The 17906-nt window shown below is 49.3% G+C and overlaps 1 protein-coding gene across 1 annotated transcript in view; it reads right to left on the bottom strand.

Annotated features, from left to right (window-relative positions):
• Positions 1–17906, bottom strand: part of kmt2ca (lysine (K)-specific methyltransferase 2Ca) — an 84567-nt gene that overhangs the window by 45190 nt on the left and 21471 nt on the right. The window contains 17 exon segments of the mRNA XM_044176282.1: positions 2145–2180; positions 3051–3128; positions 3285–3486; positions 3572–3720; positions 3801–3905; positions 5379–5507; positions 5587–5690; positions 6341–6443; positions 6805–6867; positions 8775–8884; positions 9288–9452; positions 10440–10621; positions 11781–11885; positions 12868–12969; positions 13169–13288; positions 14794–14919; positions 16344–16451. Of these exon segments, the coding sequence (XP_044032217.1) occupies positions 2145–2180; positions 3051–3128; positions 3285–3486; positions 3572–3720; positions 3801–3905; positions 5379–5507; positions 5587–5690; positions 6341–6443; positions 6805–6867; positions 8775–8884; positions 9288–9452; positions 10440–10621; positions 11781–11885; positions 12868–12969; positions 13169–13288; positions 14794–14919; positions 16344–16451 (1987 nt within the window).

Raw genomic sequence — 17906 nt, 5'->3', positions numbered from 1 at the left:
GTGTTATCTGCAGGAGAAGAAGAAGAAGAAGAAGAAGAAGAACCAGGCAGTGTTATCTGCAGGAGAAGAAGAAGAAGAAGAAGAACCAGGCAGTGTTATCTGCAGGAGAAGAAGAAGAAGAAGAACCAGGCAGTGTTATCTGCAGGAGAAGAAGAAGAAGAAGAACCAGGCAGTGTTATCTGCAGGAGAAGAAGAAGAAGAACCAGGCAGTGTTATCTGCAGGAGAAGAAGAAGAAGAACCAGGCAGTGTTATCTGCAGGAGAAGAAGAAGAAGAACCAGGCAGTGTTATCTGCAGGAGAAGAAGAAGAAGAACCAGGCAGTGTTATCTGCAGGAGAAGAAGAAGAAGAACCAGGCAGTGTTATCTGCAGGAGAAGAAGAAGAACCAGGTAGTGTTATCTGCAGGAGAAGAAGAAGAACCAGGTAGTGTTATCTGCAGGAGAAGAAGAAGAAGAAGAACCAGGCAGTGTTATCTGCAGGAGGAGAAGAAGAACCAGGCAGTGTTATCTGGAGGAGAAGAAGAAGAAGAAGAAGAACCAGGCAGTGTTATCTGCAGGAGAAGAAGAAGAAGAACCAGGCAGTGTTATCTGCAGGAGAAGAAGAAGAAGAACCAGCCAGTGTTATCTGGAGGAGAAGAAGAAGAAGAAGAACCAGGCAGTGTTATCTGCAGGAGAAGAAGAAGAACCAGGCAGTGTTATCTGCAGGAGAAGAAGAAGAACCAGGCAGTGTTATCTGCAGGAGAAGAAGAAGAACCAGGCAGTGTTATCTGCAGGAGAAGAAGAAGAACCAGGCAGGGTTATCTGCAGGAGAAGAAGAAGAAGAAGAACCAGGCAGGGTTATCTGCAGGAGAAGAAGAAGAAGAACCAGGCAGTGTTATCTGCAGGAGAAGAAGAAGAAGAACCAGGCAGGGTTATCTGCAGGAGAAGAAGAAGAAGAAGAACCAGGCAGGGTTATCTGCAGGAGAAGAAGAAGAAGAAGAACCAGGCAGTGTTATCTGCAGGAGAAGAACAAGAAGAAGAACCAGGCAGGGTTATCTGCAGGAGAAGAAGAAGAAGAAGAACCAGGCAGTGTTATCTGCAGGAGAAGAAGAAGAAGAACCAGGCAGTGTTATCTGCAGGAGAAGAAGAAGAAGAAGAACCAGGCAGTGTTATCTGCAGGAGAAGAAGAAGAAGAAGAACCAGGCAGTGTTATCTGCAGGAGAAGAAGAAGAAGAAGAACCAGGCAGTGTTATCTGCAGGAGGAGAAGAAGAACCAGGCAGTGTTATCTGCAGGAGAAGAAGAAGAAGAAGAAGAAGAACCAGGCAGTGTTATCTGCAGGAGAAGAAGAAGAAGAACCAGGCAGTGTTATCTGCAGGAGAAGAAGAAGAAGAACCAGGCAGGGTTATCTGCAGGAGAAGAAGAAGAAGAACCAGGCAGGGTTATCTGCAGGAGAAGAAGAAGAAGAAGAAGAACCAGGCAGTGTTATCTGCAGGAGAAGAAGAAGAACCAGGCAGTGTTATCTGCAGGAGAAGAAGAAGAAGAAGAAGAACCAGGCAGTGTTATCTGCAGGAGAAGAAGAAGCTTTTAAACGATCCTGCAGTCAGACTGAGCCACTCGAACTCATCACTTTCCTGAATTCATCTCGGTTTAACTTTGACATCAGAACAAGATGAAGTTTAGCGGTTTCCTTCTGGCAGATCTTCCTCCTCTGCAGCGTACGCAGGGCTCAGGGTCAGGTGCGCTACCGTTTTCTGTTTATATGCTTCGCCTTAGGGACATCATTTAAATACAGTCTGGATTTACATTAACACCACCCAGCTGTTTCAGTCCCCTCGCTCACTAACTACCTGGAGATCAAAGCAACAGTTCAACACGTAGTGAAATCCTCTTCCTCTCAGAGTCCGAGGTTCAGACTGATGCCGCGCTCACGTCTGTACGCTGAAGCTGCAGCCGGTTAGCTTAGCTTAGCATAAAGACTGGAAACAGCTGCACCAACCAGCAGCTCTGAAGCTCCCTGATTAAACAATCACTGTGGCGCTCCACAAGAACTACGACTGGGACATTTCAACTTCCAGAGAGAGACGCAGAGTTAGAATGAGACGCCAAAGGTCTGCGTGAGGAAGAAGAGAAGAGGAGGAGGAAGAGGGTCCTCCTGTGGAGTCTTACCGAACGGAGAGGGGGAGCGCTCCACCTGGAACTGACCTGAAAACAAACACACACAGTTATGGTCTGAACAAACAACTGAAGGTGTAAACTCCATCAGGGCCGCGGCCTGCGAGAGAACACTCTTCTTCGTTGGTATCAGCACTCAGTCCTCCAGCAGCGACGGACCGGCGGACTAATATCACTGAGCATCCTGACCGCTTCCGTAACGCTGCTGTCGCGTCTGAAACACTCAACGTGTACCAACGTCACCAAACTGCTGCTGGAACTATAATGTGTCCTCCTCACACCTGCTCACCTGTTCACCTGCTCACCTGCTCACCTGTTCACCTGCTGCAACAGGACCGCACAGGAAACAGAGACACATGGACACTGGTGAGGGGACGGTGGGTGAGGAAGGACACCCGTCAGCTAGCTGTGTGTGTGTGTGTGTGTGTGTGTGTGTGTGTGTGTCTGTGTACCTGTGTGTGTACCTGTGTGTGTCTGTGTGTACCTGTGTGTGTACCTGTGTGTGTCTCTGTGTACCTGTGTGTGTCTCTGTACCTGTGTGTACCTGTGTGTGTACCTGTGTGTGTCTCTGTGTGTGTGTCTGTACCTGTGTGTGTGTGTGTGTGTGTGTACCTGTGTGTGTACCTGTGTGTGTGTGTGTGTACCTGTGTGTGTACCTGTGTGTGTCTCTGTGTACCTGTGTGTGTACCTGTGTGTGTGTGTGTGTGTGTGTGTGTGTGTCTCTGTGTACCTGTGTGTGTGTGTGTACATGTACCTGTGTGTGTGTGTGTGTACCTGTGTGTGTGTGTGTGTGTACCTGTGTGTGTGTGTGTGTGTACCTGTGTGTGTGTGTGTGTACCTGTGTGTGTGTGTACCTGTGTGTGTGTGTGTGTGTGTGTGTACCTGTGTGTGTGTGTGTACCTGTGTGTCCTGTGGCCAGTATGTGAGGATCAGTGTTGAGAACGTCAGACAGATCCAACAGAGCTTCCTCCGACATGGCTGGATGATTCACACACACACATCATGATTACACACACACACACACACACACACACACACACACACACACACACACACACACAATGCGTCTCAAACACAAATGAAAGATGTCGATATGCAAATATGATTAAGAAAGAAAATTCAGGAATAACTCACGCAGCGCTCCCTGCTTCTTGATGGCGTTGGTTGCCATGGCGCCAACCGGCAGGCCTGAGGGGGAGGGGCCATGCAATCCAGGGGCGGGGCCTTTCACGTTACCCGTCACCGCTCCTGATTGGCTGGCACCTGGCGTCTCTGGCCCCGGCCTCCTGTCCACCTGCCGGCTGCGGTCCAGAAGATCCCGCCCGAAGAACGCCTCCTGCAGGAGGAACAGCCAATCAGAGCACTGGGATCTACTCAGAGAGCTCTGTGCGCGCGTGTGCGTGTGTGCGTGCGTGCGTTACCTGGAGATAAGAAGGGAAGGCCTCCTCCAGCTTCGTCTTCTTCTTCCTGTACCTCTTCTTCACCTTCTCCATCGTCTGGTCGGCGGGGGCCGCCGTCTCCATGGAAACGTCTGCGACCAGAAGGCCTGATGTGCGACACACACAATCACCTGTGCGTCAGACTGTAGTCCGTTAGTTTGTATTCTTACACAGAACACGCTGACGTCCACAGGTACAGGTGAGCGCTCACCTTCGTCTCGGCCCAGCAGCGTCTCTGCTGAATCTTTTCTACACAGTTTGATTCTGCTGGGACCGGCCTTCCCCCCACGCTGACGCACCATGAACCCCCCGATACCTGAGACACAGGCAGACAGAGACAGGCAGGAGACAGAGACAGGCAGACAGGAGACAGGCAGAGAGAGAGACAGGAGACAGGCAGAGACAGAAACAGGCAGAGACAGAGAGACAGGAGACAGAGACAGACAGGAGACAGAAACAGGCAGAGACAGACAGGCAGAGACAGACAGACAGGAGACAGGCGGAGACAGACAGGCAGAGACAGAGACAGGCAGAGACAGACAGGCAGAGACAGACAGACAGGAGACAGGCAGAGACAGAGACAGGCAGACAGGAGACAGGCAGAGAGAGAGACAGGAGACAGGCAGAGACAGAAACAGGCAGAGACAGACAGGCAGAGACAGACAGACAGGAGACAGGCAGAGAGAGAGAGGAGGAGACAGGCGGAGACAGACAGGCAGAGACAGAGAGAGACAGGCAGACAGGAGACAGGCAGAGACAGAGACAGGAGACAGGCGGAGACAGACAGGCAGAGACAGACAGGCAGAGACAGACAGACAGGAGACAGGCAGAGACAGACAGGCGGAGACAGACAGGCGGAGACAGACAGACAGGCAGACAGAGAGACAGAGACAGGCAGAGACAGAGACAGGCGGAGACAGACAGGCGGAGACAGACAGGCAGAGACAGACAGGAGACAGGCAGAGACAGAGAGACAGGCGGACAGGAGACAGGCAGAGACAGACAGGCAGAGACAGACAGGCAGAGACAGACAGACAGGAGACAGGCGGAGACAGACAGGCGGAGACAGAGACAGGCAGAGACAGAAACAGGCAGAGACAGAGACAGGCAGAGACAGAGACAGGCAGAGACAGGAGACAGGCGGAGATGCAGACAGGTGGAGACAGAGAGACAGGCAGAGACAGAGAGACAGGCAGAGACAGAGAGACAGGCAGACAGACAGGCAGGAGACAGAGACAGGCAGAGACAGAGAGACAGGCAGGAGACAGAGAGACAGGCAGAGACAGAGAGACAGGCAGGAGACAGAGAGACAGAGAGACAGGCAGAGACAGAGACAGACAGGAGACAGAGACAGGCAGAGACAGAGAGACAGGCAGAGACAGAGAGACAGAGAGACAGGCAGAGACAGAGACAGACAGGAGACAGAGACAGGCAGAGACAGAGAGACAGGCAGAGACAGAGACAGGCAGAGACAGAGAGACAGAGAGACAGGCAGAGACAGAGACAGACAGGAGACAGAGACAGGCAGAGACAGAGAGACAGGCAGAGACAGAGACAGGCAGAGACAGACAGAGATGCAAAGAGGCAGACAGACAGACAGGAGACAGGCAGAGACAGACAGAAGACAGGAGACAGGCAGAGACAGACAGAAGACAGGAGACAGGCAGAGACAGAGAGACAGGCAGAGACAGAGACAGACAGGAGACACTGAACATTAGTTCATCACTTTGCATCGCAGCAGAACAGATCACATGATCATGTGACATCAGCACTCCCCGCCCCTCCTCACCAGGCCTGTAGGGTTTCCTCTTCCTCTTCTTGTTGCCGTCGGCAACCTCTGGCTCCTTGGTGACATCATTATCGTGGGCGTGGTCTCGCTCTGGGCTGGAGTCGGATTTCATCTCACACTCCACGTCACCTGGAGAGGGGGGGCGGGGTTAACACAGCAGGTGTTGTGTTGTGTGTGCGTGCGTGTGCGTGTGTGCGTGACCTCTGACCTCTGCTGTGGGCATGCTCAGTGGGGGGGTCGGCGTCAGGTGGAGTTTGCAGGACAGACACACTGTTCTGGTTGATGATCCTCAGCTTCAGTTTGGGTTTACACCTGCAGGGGCAGACAGGAAACAGCTGATCAGTGCGATGACTCAGCACCTCCACACCTGAAGAACTCACCTGGACTCTGAGCTGCTGTCCGTCCTGAGCGCTCAGGAACCGCTAACTACTTTCAGACCGGTGATTTACGAAACCTTAAAACCTTAAACGTCTCAGCGAGTAAAGACTTTAATGTGTAAATCTGTTGCTAGGAAACATCTGGAGCGCTGTCCAATCAGGAGCAATCAGCTATGTAAACAGGAAGTCGCTGCAGCATCATTAGCTGTAATATAACAATAACTCTTTCAGACAAATGATTTATTAAACTTAGCTGCCAACAGTTTGTCAATGTGGCTCTGACTTTTACCTGCGCTCATGTGTGTGTTCAGAGTGAGCAGCTAAGCTAAGCTAATCAAGTATTCTGTGATTTAGTTTCATTGTTAGCATCATGTTTTGTAATTTGAGGTGTTTTTTGTGAAATGTAATTTAAAGTCTTCATCAGTTTACATCATTATTAGACAGCATTCTGATCAAGAGTCAGATCTGTCGACAACATGGCGACGACTCCTCAGTCTCAAGGGCTTGTGTGTTAGCGTGCTAACGTTAGCCGTGTCAGTCAGCTCATTAGTGAGTGGGTGTAAATAAAGACAACAGCGCGTTTACCTGCGGTACCTGCGCGGCGACGTCAGAGGTTCGACCAGAGACTGCAGCTGAGACAGACCCGACTCCGTCAAACACACGCCGTCCTGAGTGTACGTCTTTGTGTCTGCACGCACACACACACACACACACACACACACACACACACAAATACACAAAGACAAAAGGAAAAACAGAGACGGGGAATTGAGGAACTGGGCATTTACACTTCGTTTAATTTTATTATGTTAAACTGAAGTTATTCCTCTGTTTCTGGATAAAGTCGGGTGAAGGTTAGTGTTTTATTTTCCTTTAAATTTCAGTTTCAGAAACTCAATCTATTGGAATTTTATTCACAAAAACAAAGCCATTTTCCTGATTAGTTTGCAGGACATGTTTAAACAGCTTTCATCACTTGTCAGGTGTGAACTGACTGAGCAGTTCTGGTGTCTGTTAGACCAGAACTGTGTCTGCAGAGTCACACTGACCCGGTTCTCTGATCCTGGAGATGATCTGCGCCATGTAGGGAGACTCAAAGCTGTCCGACCTCCCTGAAACACACACACACACACACACACACACACACACACACACACACGGTTATCATCAGGCCAACACACTGTCTCCTCCAAATTTCACAATAAAACGTAAGGAACATGAGCTGCAGTGTCGAGACTACGAGCAGAAGATGGACGTCGTGATGGAACAGGTGGAGCGGATAGCTCGGTGACGTAGGGATGACTGTAGGTGCTGTTTACTTGCTGCTGCTGTTAGCTGTAGGCTAAGGCTGCTGTTAGCTGTAAGGTGCAGTTAGCTGTAGGCTAAGGCTGCTGTTAGCTGTAGTTGCTGTTAGCTGTAGGCTAAGGCTGCTGTTAGCTGTAGCTGCTGTTAGCTGTAGCTGCAGTTAGCTGCTGCAGTTAGCTGTAGCTGCAGTTAGCTGTAGCTGCTGTTAGCTGTAGCTGTAGCTGTTAGCTGTAGCTGCTGTTAGCTGTAGCTGCTGTTAGCTGTAGCTGCAGTTAGCTGTAGGCTAAGGCAGCTGTTAGCTGTAGGTGCTGTTAGCTGTAGGTGCTGTTAGCTGTAGCTGCAGTTAGCTGTAGCTGCTGTTAGCTGTAGCTGCTGTTAGCTGTAGGCTAAGGCTGCTGTTAGCTGTAGCTCTAGGTGCTGTTAGCTGTAGCTGCAGTTAGCTGTAGGTGCTGTTAGCTGTAGCTGGTGTTAGCTGTAGCTGGTGTTAGCTGTAGCTGGTGTTAGCTGTAGCTGCAGTTAGCTGTAGCTGATGTTAGCTGTAGCTGTAGCTGCTGTTAGCTGTAGGTGCTGTTAGCTGTAGCTGCTGTTAGCTGTAGGTGCTGTTAGCTGTAGCTGTAGCTGCAGTTAGCTGTAGCTGCAGTTAGCTGTAGCTGCAGTTAGCTGTAGCTGTAGCTGCTGTTAGCTGTAGGCTAAGGCTGCTGTTAGCTGTAGCTGCAGTTAGCTGTAGCTGCAGTTAGCTGTAGCTGTAGCTGCTGTTAGCTGTAGGCTAAGGCTGCTGTTAGCTGTAGGCTAAGGCTGCTGTTAGCTGTAGCTGCTGTTAGCTGTAGCTGCTGTTAGCTGTAGGCTAAGGCAGCTGTTAGCTGTAGCTGCAGTTAGCTGTAGCTGCAGTTAGCTGTAGCTGCAGTTAGCTGTAGCTGCAGTTAGCTGTAGCTGCAGTTAGCTGTAGCTGCTGTTAGCTGTAGCTGCTGTTAGCTGTAGCTGCTGTTAGCTGTAGCTCTAGGTGCTGTTAGCTGTAGCTGCAGTTAGCTGTATGTGCTGTTAGCTGTAGCTGTAGCTGCAGTTAGCTGTAGCTGCAGTTAGCTGTAGCTGCTGTTAGCTGTAGCTGCTGTTAGCTGTAGCTGCTGTTAGCTGTAGGCTAAGGCTGCTGTTAGCTGTAGCTCTAGGTGCTGTTAGCTGTAGCTGCTGTTAGCTGTAGGTGCTGTTAGCTGTAGCTGGTGTTAGCTGTAGCTGGTGTTAGCTGTAGCTGGTGTTAGCTGTAGCTGCAGTTAGCTGTAGCTGATGTTAGCTGTAGCTGTAGCTGCTGTTAGCTGTAGGTGCTGTTAGCTGTAGCTGCTGTTAGCTGTAGGTGCTGTTAGCTGTAGCTGTAGCTGCAGTTAGCTGTAGCTGCAGTTAGCTGTAGCTGCAGTTAGCTGTAGCTGTAGCTGCTGTTAGCTGTAGGCTAAGGCTGCTGTTAGCTGTAGCTGCAGTTAGCTGTAGCTGCTGTTAGCTGTAGCTGCTGTTAGCTGTAGGTGCTGTTAGCTGTAGCTGGTGTTAGCTGTAGCTGCAGTTAGCTGTAGCTGCTGTTAGCTGTAGCTGTAGCTGCTGTTAGCTGTAGGTGCTGTTAGCTGTAGCTGCTGTTAGCTGTAGGTGCTGTTAGCTGTAGCTGTAGCTGCAGTTAGCTGTAGCTGCTGTTAGCTGTAGGCTACACATATCTTCACGAATAGTTTGTTTTTACCGTACGAGATGCGGCCGTGTGTTCGGCACAGAGAACAGTCGAAGCCTTCATCAGCAGCCACCTCCACCTCATCTTCAGTAGTCAGACCCTGACACACAGCATGGACCCACCTGCGCACACACACACACACACACACACACACACACACACGTGAAAAGTGCAAATGTGAACGAGGTACGAACCGTCTTGTTTTGTCAGTTTTGACACGTTGCTGCTCAGTTGTTTAGCCTTTAAATGTCCAATAAATTAAGATCCAAGTCCTTGTTTCTACACCGTTACAAGCGGGTCTCCTTTAAATCCTCCTCTCTCTTTAAATTTTAATATCAGCCTTTGTGGAAAGACCCAATTCATTTGTGGCGGCGGGGGGAAACATCAGGTCACACTGATAATATTTAGTCCACCTTCATTAAATATTACTGTTACCATCTCTCAGTGCAAGTCAAGCTTCAGGCTCCAGGAGCTCAGTGTGTGAAACCTGTAGCTAGTCGGCGTGTGTGTGTGTGTGTGTGTTACCTGTCGCACTGCTGACACTGCAGTATGAGGTCGTCCTGTGTGTACGGTCTCTGACACAGAGGACAGCAGCTCAGACTGCCGCACGGCCCACAGCGACTGTAGTTACTTTGCCAATCACAGTGCAGCCCGGGGGAGGCGGAGCCACACTGGACACACCACACACACCTGAGGAGAACACACACACTGTCAGAGAGGAGGAAACACACACCTGAGGAGAACACACACACTGTCAGAGAGGAGGAAACACACACCTGATGAGAACACACACACACACACACACACACACACTGTCAGAGAGGAGGAAACACACACCTGAGGAGAACACACACACTGTCAGAGAGGAGGAAACACACACCTGATGAGAACACACACACACACACACACACACACTGTCAGAGAGGAGGAAACACACACCTGAGGAGAACACACACACACACACACACACACACACTGTCAGAGAGGAGGAAACACACACCTGAGGAGAACACACACACACACACACACACACTGTCAGAGAGGAGGAAACACACACCTGAGGAGAACACACACACACACTGTCAGAGAGGAGGAAACACACACCTGAGGAGAACACACACACTGTCAGAGAGGAGGAAACACACACCTGAGGAGAACACACACACACACTGTCAGAGAGGAGGAAACACACACCTGAGGAGAACACACACACACACACACACTGTCAGAGAGGAGGAAACACACACCTGAGGAGAACACACACACACACACACACACACACAGTCAGAGAGGAGGAAACACACACCTGAGGAGAACACACACACACACTGTCAGAGAGGAGGAAACACACACCTGAGGAGAACACACACACTGTCAGAGAGGAGGAAACACACACCTGAGGAGAACACACACACACACACACAGAGAGAGGAGGAAACACACACCTGAGGAGAACACACACACACACACACACTGTCAGAGAGGAGGAAACACACACCTGAGGAGAACACACACACACACACACACACACACAGAGAGAGAGGAAACACACACCTGAGGAGAACACACACACACACTGTCAGAGAGGAGGAAACTCACACCTGAGGAGAACACACACACACACACACACACACACACACACACACAGGAAGTCAGGTGATTGACAGGTGAACCCACCACTTGCACTTCCAGGCTCCTTTAGGTACTGTATGAAGGGGCGGGTCCAGGCAGTAGGTGTGGTAGCTGATGTCACAGTCGTCACATAGCAACAGTCGTCCGGGGTCGCTGGCCTCGCCGCACGCCTCACACACCGTACACTCCAGACAGCGCCACCCTTTGGTCAGGATGACCCGCGTGATCTGGACACAACAGCAGACAGTAACCAGGTTATAGTTACCAGTAACCAGGTTATAGTTAACAGTAACCAGGTTATAGTTAACAGTAACCAGGTTACAGTTATCAGTAACCAGGTTATAGTTATCAGTAACCAGTTATAGTTATCAGTAAACACATTAACATATGAGTTCCTACCTTACGTTACGTTCAGACAGCGTAGCCTTAATGTTGCTAGGCTAGTCTGTTCGAGTCACTCAGCACTAACAGTGTTTCAGTCAGTCCAGTTTAACCTGCAGGACTTTCTGACGGTTTGTGATGGCGATGTGTTGAGGAAGAAATGCACTTTTAACGAGAAAATGAGCCCAAAGTGCCTCTCGACGTCTTTACTGCAGAAACAGACTGAATCATCTGTCAAACTGCACAAAATGAAGGTCCCTGAAGGTCACGATGAGCTCTGAAAGACTAGACAGACTGCAGCCCTGCTAGCAGCTCTGAGAGGCTGCTTTGAGCTGAACGTTAACAGCAGCTATAATGTGTTAGCATGCTAACATTAGCTGGTTAGCAGTAACCAGGTTATAGTTATCAGTAACCAGTTATAGTTATCAGTAAACAGGTTATAGTTAACAGTAACCAGGTTATAGTTATCAGTAACCAGTTATAGTTATCAGTAAACAGGTTATAGTTAACAGTAACCAGTTATAGTTATCAGTAACGAGTTATAGTTGACAGTAATCAGGTTATAGTTCACAGTAACCAGTTATAATTATCAGTAACCCGTTTTAGTTGACAGTAATCAGGTTATAGTTCACAGTAACCAGGTTATAGTTATCAGTAATCAGGTTACAGTTAACAGTAACCAGGTTATAGTTCACAGAAACCAGTTATAGTTAACAGTAACCAGGTTACAGTTAACAGTAATCAGGTTACAGTTAACAGTAACCAGGTTATAGTTAACAGTAACCAGTTATAGTTAACAGTAACCAGGTTATAGTTCACAGTAACCAGTTATAGTTAACAGTAACCAGGTTACAGTTAACAGTAACCAGGATAATCAAATTCCAGTTGTATTACATGTTTCTGTATTCAAAAGTCCATAAAGAGAATGCCTGTTTTAAATCGTCGACACTGATCATTATTGATTAACAGGAATTAATCATACAGACAGAGTGTAAACATACTGACCTTGACGTTAACACAGTAGGGATGGTAACACTGTCCACACTGAGAACAGGCCAACAGTCTGCCTTCAGCGCCCTGACCAAAACTACCACACACCACACACATGTCCTGCACGCACACACACACACACACACACACACACACACACACACACACACAGATGTTAATTTACTGACCTGGATCAACAGTGATTGTTAGAGCTGAGTATCAAACTACTGACTGAACGGTGTCTGTAGCTCTGAGTATCATCAAATATCTGTTCACACTCATAATGTTGTTGATCAGGTTTCCTGATTTAAATCATTTCAATCTCCAGTTTCAGACTTTATCTGGACCAAGCTCTGCAGCTGCTTGTGTTCAGACGTTTTACAACTTTGGCTTCAATGACAGAAAGGGTTTGGTAGAAAAACACTAACACTATTGGCCCGGTGTAACATATTTACCTGGATATTAAGTTTTAAAGGGGGGCTGTAAGAGACTTTAGGACGAGACACATTAACATATGAGTTCCTACCTTACGTTACGTTCAGACAGCGTAGCCTTAATGTTGCTAGGCTAGTCTGTTCGAGTCACTCAGCACTAACAGTGTTTCGTCAGTCCAGTTTAACCTGCAGGACTTTCTGACGGTTTGTGATGGCGATGTGTTGAGGAAGAAATGCACTTTTAACGAGAAAATGAGCCCAAAGTGCCTCTCGACGTCTTTACTGCAGAAACAGACTGAATCATCTGTCAAACTGCACAAAATGAAGGTCCCTGAAGGTCACGATGAGCTCTGAAAGACTAGACAGACTGCAGCCCTGCTAGCAGCTCTGAGAGGCTGCTTTGAGCTGAACGTTAACAGCAGCTATAATGTGTTAGCATGCTAACATTAGCTGGTTAGCAGTAACCACAGAGCGCAGCTGAGGCTGATGGGAACGTCAGGAAACACTCGGACAAACTACAAACTACCGTCAGGATCTCCGGGAAACTTCCCCAGCAACACTGAAGTGCAAATAATCAGGGTGCTGAAACTCAGGCGGTATACTGATTATATATATTATACTGACACTAGAATCGAAAGATTTTAAACAGGACTCTGGTGAAGGTGTACCTGTCTGAGGGTGTAGTGGTCGGAGGTGGAGAACATCACCACCGTGTTGTGCATCGAATTCTCCTCCTCTTCCTTCGGCTGGAACGGCTCCACATACGCACACTGACAGACAGCAGTAATCAATACCTTTTACATCAACTACTGATCTCCTGTGCAACAATGGACTGACAGTACATTTACACTGGACTGAAAGAGTTAAGACAAAAAGACAAGTCCGAGCTAAACGGTCTCAGAGCCACGCCCACCTCTGTTACCACGGTGATTCACCTGTGTGTGTGTGTGTGTGTGTGTGTTGTCTTACTCCAGGTGACACAGTCAGAGTGTCCTGAGTCTTCAGCCGGCTCCTTCCTCTCCCTCCTCTTCCTCCTCCAAGACCTCCTCCTCTGGACCTCCTCCTGCCTGGAAACCCTGAACCACGGCCCTGAGGGGGAGGAGGGGGAGAAAGAGGAGGTATGGAAAGGGAGAGGGAGGATGAAGGAGCAGGAGAGGGAGGATGAAGGAGGAGGGAGGGGAACAAAGTGGAGGAGGAAGAGGAGGAGGAAGAGGAGAAGGGAGAGAAGTGGAAGAGGAAAAGGAGGAGGAGTAGAGGGAGGATAAAAAACGTGGAGAAGGAGAGGAGGGAGAGGAGGAGGAAAAAGGGGAGTAACATCAAACCGTGACATCACTGCGTTACATCAAACATGCTGTGTGTTACCATGGAAACGCCAACAGTACAGTGACATCACTTTCAAGGACTTCCAGGTTTATGTCAAGGACACTTCCTGTCCGTCCATCGGCAGAAACTGAGCTGCGACATTTTACTGTTTGCTTCCAAATGTATTCAAGGGCTAATTATATTTTTCTCAAATCCAAAACTTTCCAGGGTTTTCCAGGCCCGTGGGAACCCTTTCATCAGACGAGTCTCCCTGCGCTGAGTCATCAACCAACCCCCCAAAAATCTTCATTCAATGACCGCGGCGGCGTGAAAAGATGCTACTGTTATACTGGAGCAGTGGATGCGGTCGCCAAACACAGCCGTCAGCTAGCAGCAGGTTCTCCACCCGAGAGCCCCGTCGGAGCGGACTACTTGTTGGGCTAGTTGGCTACTGTAGCTGGCTGCTGTCAACTAAGGACTGATTTCAGAGCCCACAGAACACACTGCCGCCGCCGCCGCGGGATACGACGTGCGTCCAGTGCCGCCACGAGCACCGACACGAAGCGCCGCGCCATCTCTGCTCATCCACTGATCTACACCACCGACTGTATGTGTGTGTTATATATAGTCCACGAGCGACAGCGACAGCAAGAGGTGAGGACAGGAAGTGGAGCTGGCACGGGAGCGAGCGGAGTTTATTCATTTACTTTTTGCCCGGTAGATGCACGCACGAGTGAAACAGTTCAAACTGCACGAAGTAGTAAATACCGTCTGTAGTTGGACCAACATCGTACTGAAGTACAAAACAGTTTCTCGGTTTTTTCGCGGCCGGCGACGCTGGAAATAGGGTGGAGGCGTGAAGGGTCACGCCGGTGCACGCCGGCCGCCGCTGGTGTGGGGGTCGTACATAGAAAATAATAGGGGTGGCTCTTTGGACGCACGCCATTCAGCGGCGGTGCGTTTTGGCCTCGGCACAGTGCCGCAGCTCTTGTTTTCTCTGTCCTTAAGCTCCGCCCACCACACTCTCACGCCATTATAACCAGCGAACAGCGAGCTGTCCGTCAAAACCCCTGATCTAAGGTCTGAAGATCTCCACGCCTTCACACCCCACAGGGGCGGATGCACACAGACACACAGTTAGTAAGCGGGTGTTAGCTCCACCGCACAGACGGCACACTGAAAGCCAGGGCGCACTTGTTTTTTCACGCTGCTACATCCCAGAGGGGCGGGTGCGAGTGCACACACAGTTAGCTACAGCCCACACAGATCAGAGTTAGAGTGCGCTTCTTTACCACTCTCATGCTCCAGAGGGGGGAGTCCGGTGGACGGGGCTTAGGGCTGTCCCACCCTCCCTCCCCCGTGGAATCCTGGGAGGACGAGGGAGGGCTCACCGCCCTGCGATTACTCCACCACGAACCCTGAGTTAGGGGGGAGGAAGAGGAGGAGGAAGGTGGATGAGAGAAGAGGAGGGAGGAGGTGGGTGGAGGAGGACAAAATGCAGTAACATAAATGCAACAGCTACAAACCAAAAAGTCAAACTGAAACAGAAAAAATAAAAATCAGGCAAAACCAACAAAAAGTCACAATAAGACGAAGTTACCATGACAACAACATGCAGCCAGTCAGGACACAGTCATACTGGGACACACAGACTGGGAGCAGTTAATCGAGTTACTCTAACGGTGTGTGTAGCCTTCACCAGCTGTTAATAAGGAGACGAGGTCTGGCATTAATTAGCACACACATTAAAAAATAAAGATTATTACAAACAAGTCTCCAATAAATGAATGTATTCTTTATTCCAGGGACGGTGAAGGCTCTACGAGTATTTATAAGACGAATATTATCGCCTATTGTTATCGGCCCTGAAAGACCAAATCAGTGCATCTCTAATATATATATATATATATATATATATATATATATATATATATATAGATATATATATATATATATATATATATATATATATATATAGAGTCCAGTATTGATGAGGTCATAATCTACATTAACATCACATCGGACGACTCAACACGCACAAACATTCAAATACTCACACAGAAACAGCTTCATGCAATGATCTGTGTGTGTGTGTGTGTGTGTGTGTGTGTGTGTGTGTGCGTGTGTGTGTGTGAATCAAACATGCTGAAGAACAGAAAGAACGGATGCAGCATCAGTGAATGACAGGTGAGGAAGAAGAAGAGGATGTAGAGGAACACTAGACGGTTCTACACATGTTCTACATGGTTGGTTCCTCTAACTGCCTCCCTGAAGGCTGACACACACACACACACACACACACACACACTTCCCTGAGGTGATTAATGAAACAGAGGACAGGTATTTCCCATTTTGCCCTGAGAGAGGACTGACGGACCAGATCAACTTCAACAAGGAGAACACACACGTCTAATTTAAAACACAAAATTCAAACAACTTCACCAGAAAAACTTTTTATCAATGAATTGAAGCCATTTTTCCAGCTAACTTGCGAAACGTTGCTGTGATCCAGCTTGCTGCTCACAGTAAGGGATAGTAAATTAAATATCCTTCGTGAGAAGAAACCTGATGTTGGTTTTGTTTTCGTGGTCGCGGAGATGTGTGACTGAGAACAAAAGTTCAACCAGGACGAAATCAGACAGAAAACCAACAGAAATATGGATCTGAACACAGACGACTACACCTTTCATTAAGTTATTCATCAAAAGAAAAGGAACATTTAAATGACAGTTCATCCAAGAACAAATAATCAACAAATACCTTTATTTCATTGAACGCAATCAAGGTTTCAATTTAAACACACACACACACACACACACTCCAGGGGTCAAAGGTCACATACCTGCTTGATCCTGGCTCTGCCGGGGGAGAACTTCCTCTTGGAGATGGCCGGTTTCCCCATGCCGATTTTAGGGGTGAGGGGCAGCACAGTGGTGGGAAGAGCCTGGGGCTGGGAGCAGAAAATATACAAGGAGAGGTCAGTCTGTGAGGAGAAAACAAGGAGGAGACGGTCACTGCGAGGAGAAAACAAGGAGGAGACGGTCACTGCGAGGAGAAAACAAGGAGGAGACATCACTAGGTGGAGAAAACAAGGAGGGGACGGTCACTGCGAGGAGAAAACAAGGAGGGGACGGTCACTGCGAGGAGAAAACAAGGAGGGGACGGTCACTGCGAGAAGAAAACAAGGAGGAGACGGTCACTAGGTGGAGAAAACAAGGAGGAGACGGTCACTAGGTGGAGAAAACATGGAGGAGACGGTCACTGCGAGGAGAAAACAAGGAGGAGACGGTCACTGCGAGGAGAAAACAAGGAGGAGACGGTCACTGCGAGGAGAAAACAAGGAGGAGACGGTCACTGCGAGGAGAGAACAAGGAGGAGACGGTCACTGCGAGGAGAGAGAACAAGGAGGGGACAGTCACTGCGAGGAGAAAACAAGGAGGGACGGTCACTGCGAGGAGAAAACAAGGAGGGGACGGTCACTGCGAGGAGAAAACAAGGAGGAGACGGTCACTAGGTGGAGAAAACAAGGAGGAGACGGTCACTAGGTGGAGAAAACATGGAGGAGACGGTCACTAGGTGGAGAAAACAAGGAGGGGACGGTCACTGCGAGGAGAAAACAAGGAGGAGACGGTCACTGCGAGGAGAAAACAAGGAGGAGACGGTCACTAGGTGGAGAAAACAAGGAGGGGACGGTCACTGCGAGGAGAGAACAAGGAGGAGACGGTCACTGCGAGGAGAAAACAAGGAGGGGACGGTCACTGCGAGGAGAAAACAAGGAGGGGACGGTCACTGCGAGGAGAAAACAAGGAGGGGACGGTCACTGCGAGGAGAAAAACAAGGAGGGGACGGTCACTGCGAGGAGAGAACAAGGAGGAGACGGTCACTGCGAGGAGAAAACAAGGAGGGACGGTCACTGCGAGGAGAAAACAAGGAGGAGACGGTCACTAGGTGGAGAAAACAAGGAGGGGACGGTCACTGCGAGGAGAAAACAAGGAGGGGACGGTCACCACTGCGAGGAGAAAACAAGGAGGGGACGGTCACTGCGAGGAGAAAACAAGGAGGAGACGGTCACTGCGAGGAGAAAACAAGGAGGAGACATCACTAGGTGGAGAAAACAAGGAGGGGACGGTCACTGCGAGGAGAAAACAAGGAGGGGACGGTCACTGCGAGGAGAAAACAAGGAGGGGACGGTCACTGCGAGAAAGAAAACAAGGAGGAGACGGTCACTAGGTGGAGAAAACAAGGAGGAGACGGTCACTAGGTGGAGAAAACATGGAGGAGACGGTCACTGCGAGGAGAAAACAAGGAGGAGACGGTCACTGCGAGGAGAAAACAAGGAGGAGACGGTCACTGCGAGGAGAAAACAAGGAGGAGACGGTCACTGCGAGGAGAGAACAAGGAGGAG

This window comes from Siniperca chuatsi, linkage group LG19, assembly GCF_020085105.1.
Source record: "Siniperca chuatsi isolate FFG_IHB_CAS linkage group LG19, ASM2008510v1, whole genome shotgun sequence".
NCBI lineage: Eukaryota > Metazoa > Chordata > Actinopteri > Centrarchiformes > Sinipercidae > Siniperca > Siniperca chuatsi.
The sequence above is the reverse complement of the archived record's forward strand: the minus strand, read 5'-3'. Positions and strand labels throughout refer to the sequence as shown.